The sequence below is a fragment of the Galeopterus variegatus genome, unplaced genomic scaffold (assembly GCF_000696425.1).
Source record: "Galeopterus variegatus unplaced genomic scaffold, G_variegatus-3.0.2 Scaffold1825, whole genome shotgun sequence".
Taxonomy (NCBI): domain Eukaryota; kingdom Metazoa; phylum Chordata; class Mammalia; order Dermoptera; family Cynocephalidae; genus Galeopterus; species Galeopterus variegatus.
The window spans coordinates 71421-74670 of record NW_007727936.1 but is presented as its reverse complement, the minus strand read 5'-3'; the positions used below and the strand labels follow the sequence as shown (position 1 = coordinate 74670).

At 64.7% G+C, this 3250-nt stretch overlaps 1 protein-coding gene across 6 annotated transcripts; it reads left to right on the top strand.

Moving 5' to 3' along the window:
- The first annotated feature begins 6 nt into the window (after nt 1–6).
- Nucleotides 7–2582, top strand: RHBDL1 (rhomboid, veinlet-like 1 (Drosophila)). 6 transcript variants are annotated; one of them, XM_008579165.1, is made up of 8 exons: nt 7–80; nt 535–696; nt 905–1129; nt 1203–1351; nt 1528–1640; nt 1712–1812; nt 1891–1951; nt 2031–2582. In XM_008579165.1, the coding sequence occupies exons 1-8, from the start codon at nt 42–44 to the stop codon at nt 2300–2302; spliced, it is 1122 nt and encodes a 373-aa protein (XP_008577387.1). In that variant the 5' UTR covers nt 7–41; the 3' UTR covers nt 2303–2582. The 6 variants fall into 6 exon arrangements, with proteins under 6 accessions (XP_008577387.1, XP_008577385.1, XP_008577390.1 ...); XM_008579163.1 differs by having other exon boundaries at nt 535–708; XM_008579166.1 differs by having other exon boundaries at nt 21–80; nt 538–696.
- The last annotated feature ends 668 nt before the right edge of the window (nt 2583–3250 follow it).

The window sequence follows — 3250 nt, the reverse complement described above, 5'->3', positions numbered from 1 at the left end:
CTCCCGGCCGCGGCCGCCGACCCCGGCCCCGGCCCGGCCCTATGGACAGGAGCTCGCTGCTGCAGCTCATCCAGGAGCAGGTGAGTGACGGGTGGGGGGCCTGGCACCGCCCCCGACGCGGCCCTCCTGACGCTGGGCTGGGCTTCGGGGCGGGGGGGAGGGAGGGGACTGAGCTCCCAGAAAGACCTCCCTTGGTGCCCACCCCTCAAGTCCCCTCCATGCACGACCTTGGCCCCTGTACCCGAGACCCCAGGAGAGGGCTGGCTGTACCAAGGCTATTTGGGGAGGAGGGAGGGAGGGAGATTGTCCTCAGATCTTGGCTGGCCCCTTTCTGGATGAGAAGGGTGGAAATGGGGTGGGGAGTGCACTAGAGAGCGGAGGAGGTGGAGGCCTGGGACCCAAGCACCGGCATCCTGGCACTTCCCGGGACCAAGTGGAGTCCAGGAACCAGGTGGGCAGAGGAACCTGGTCCAGCCCTATGGTCTGGGGGTGGGGCCTGCCCTCAGGCCTTGGCCAGCGGCTCCCCAACCCCAGCAGCTGGACCCTGAGAACACAGGCTTCATCGGTGCAGACACCTTCACTGGCCTGGTGCACAGCCATGAGCTGCCCCTGGACCCAGCCAAGTTGGACATGTTGGTGGCCCTGGCCCAGAGCAACGAGCGGGGCCAGGTCTGCTACCAGGAGCTGGTGGACCTGGTCAGTGCCATGGTGGGTGGGCAGCAGGGGTGGGGCCCAGGCATAGGCAGGCACAGTTCCCTGACTGGAGGGGGGGTGGGTGGGTGCCCCTCTCACTGGGGAGGGCTTGTGGATGTGGGACTGGGACCCTGGGAGGACCTGGGTGGGCCATGTGGCAGGGTGACATGGGGGAAAAACTGTGGCCCATGCTCAGGCTCCTGCCCCCCAGATCAGCAGCAAGCGCTCCAGCAGCTTCAAGCGGGCCATTGCTAATGGACAGCGGGCGCTGCCCCGGGACGGGCTGCTGGACGAGCCGGGCCTGGGTGTTTACAAGCGGTTCGTGCGCTATGTGGCCTACGAGATCCTGCCCTGTGAAGTGGACCGCCGCTGGTACTTCTACCGGCACCGCAGCTGCCCACCCCCTGTGTTCATGGCCTCGGTCACCCTCGCCCAGGTGGGCTTGCCCACCTGCTGCCCTGGTAGTCTCCTGTGTTCCTGGCTTTGACCCCTAACACTCGTGTCCCCAGATCATCGTGTTCCTGTGCTATGGGGCTCGCCTCAACAAGTGGGTGCTGCAGACCTATCACCCCGAGTACATGAAGAGCCCCCTCGTGTACCACCCTGGGCACCGTGCTCGGGCCTGGCGCTTCCTCACCTACATGTTCATGCATGTCGGGTGAGTGGGGCTGCTGGCTCGCCGAGCCCACCTCTGAGCACCCCACTGATTATATCAGGAAAGCTCAGCGCAGGGGGGAGGTGCAGCAACTTGAGGCAGGGGGTGGGGGGTGCCGGGAGGAGGCCGGCCACATAGCTGACCCCAGCCCTTGTGCCCATCTGTCCCCCTGCGGCCAGGCTGGAGCAGCTGGGGTTCAATGCCCTCCTGCAGCTGATGATCGGGGTACCCCTGGAGATGGTGCACGGTGTGCTTCGCATCAGCCTGCTCTACCTGGCAGGTGTGCTCGCAGGTGAGGCCGGTGCGCATCCCTGCCCTCCTCACTGGCCTGCCATGCCCTAACCCCTCTCTTCGCTCACACAGGCTCCCTGACTGTCTCCATTACCGACATGCGGGCCCCTGTGGTAGGGGGCTCCGGCGGGGTCTATGCCCTGTGCTCTGCACACCTGGCCAACGTTGTCATGGTAACGGGGCCGCCCGGTGGGGGTGGGGAGGGGCCCACCTGGCGTGCCTTACGGCCTCTCTGTCTACGTGCCCCCCAGAACTGGGCTGGGATGAGATGCCCCTACAAGTTGCTGAGGATGGTGCTGGCCCTGGTGTGCAGTGAGTAGGGGCCGGTGGGGGGTTGGGGGGCCTCAGCCAGGCAGCCAGGGCGCCTCCCACCTGCCGCCTCCTTCCGCAGTGAGCTCCGAGGTGGGCCGGGCCGTGTGGCTACGCTTCTCCCCGCCACTGCCCTCGTCAGGCCCGCAGCCCAGCTTCATGGCACACCTGGCTGGCGCGGTGGTGGGGGTGAGCATGGGCCTGACTATCCTGCGCAGCTATGAGGAGCGCCTGCAGGACCAGTGTGGCTGGTGGGTGGTGTTGCTGGCATACGGCACCTTCCTGTTGTTCGCCATCTTCTGGAACATCTTTGCCTACGACCTGCTGGGTGCCCATATCCCCCCACCACCCTGACTGCCTCCTCTGGACCACTGGGGTCAGGGCCAGCTGCCCACTGGGCCTGCATGTCTGCCCTCCATGGAGAAACGTCTCAGGGCTGCTTCTCCCCATGGGGGCGGGTGGCCCCTGTGGTCCACTGAGTTCAGGCCAAGCCTTACTCCAGCCCTGACCACCCCTCCCAGGGCTGCTGGGCCAGGGTTGGGTAAGTTGCCCCAGAGACCTTGCCCTGCCCACCCCACCTCCAGGACTTGCGGTCTGAGCCTTTTTGGAGAATGAATAAATATTTTACGCGGCACTTGGTGGCTGTCCTGTGGCTCTAGAGGCTTTTCTACCACCTCCATCACCTGCTGAGCAGACCCCCTCCTCACCATGATGAAAGCCAGGCTTCCTTGCATCTCTACACCTGGTGTGAGGCACAATGGCCAAGGACCGTGTGTCTGTGTGGGAATTGGGGACCCCTGGGGAGGGGTTGTGGGCCCCCTAGTCATGCGTGAGTTCAGTGAGCATTTATTGAGCTCCGATAGCGGCCACCACCATCCCATTCAGTCAGCCTGTCGCTCAGAGACCCAAGGCCTGAGGTTGCATGGCAGGTGAGCAAGCCTGGAGCCACACACAGCCAGGTTCACTCAGCCTGGGTCCTGTGCTTCTTGGCCAGCCTAGTGTCCTCGTGGGTGACTGGGCTGAGGCCGAGGTCTAGCGACAGGTCTGGGCACAACTTGTGCCCCACTGCCCAGGTCCATGGCGCTGTCTGCACAAGGTGAGGGGTCCATAGTCCAAAAGCACTGGCTAAGGACGGGAACAAGCAGTCACCAACAACTAAGGTGGGTTGGCCACCCCATCCTGACTAGGGTCCTAGACACCTTCCTGCCACCAACAGTTTGCTCGCCTTGGCTCAGGGCTGTGGCGCGCTCTCGCCCAGGTGCAGCTGGTAGTGCTTGAGGGTGTCCTGCAGGGTGGGCAGGT

Coding starts and splice junctions, on each gene's coding strand:
- RHBDL1 (XM_008579163.1), top strand. CDS start 42: ATGGACAGGAGCTCGCTGCTGCAGCTCATCCAGGAGCAG. Junction 81..534: donor TGCAGCTCATCCAGGAGCAG/GTGAGTGACGGG, acceptor CCCCAACCCCAG/CAGCTGGACCCTGAGAACAC. Junction 1,813..1,890: donor ACCTGGCCAACGTTGTCATG/GTAACGGGGCCG, acceptor CGTGCCCCCCAG/AACTGGGCTGGGATGAGATG.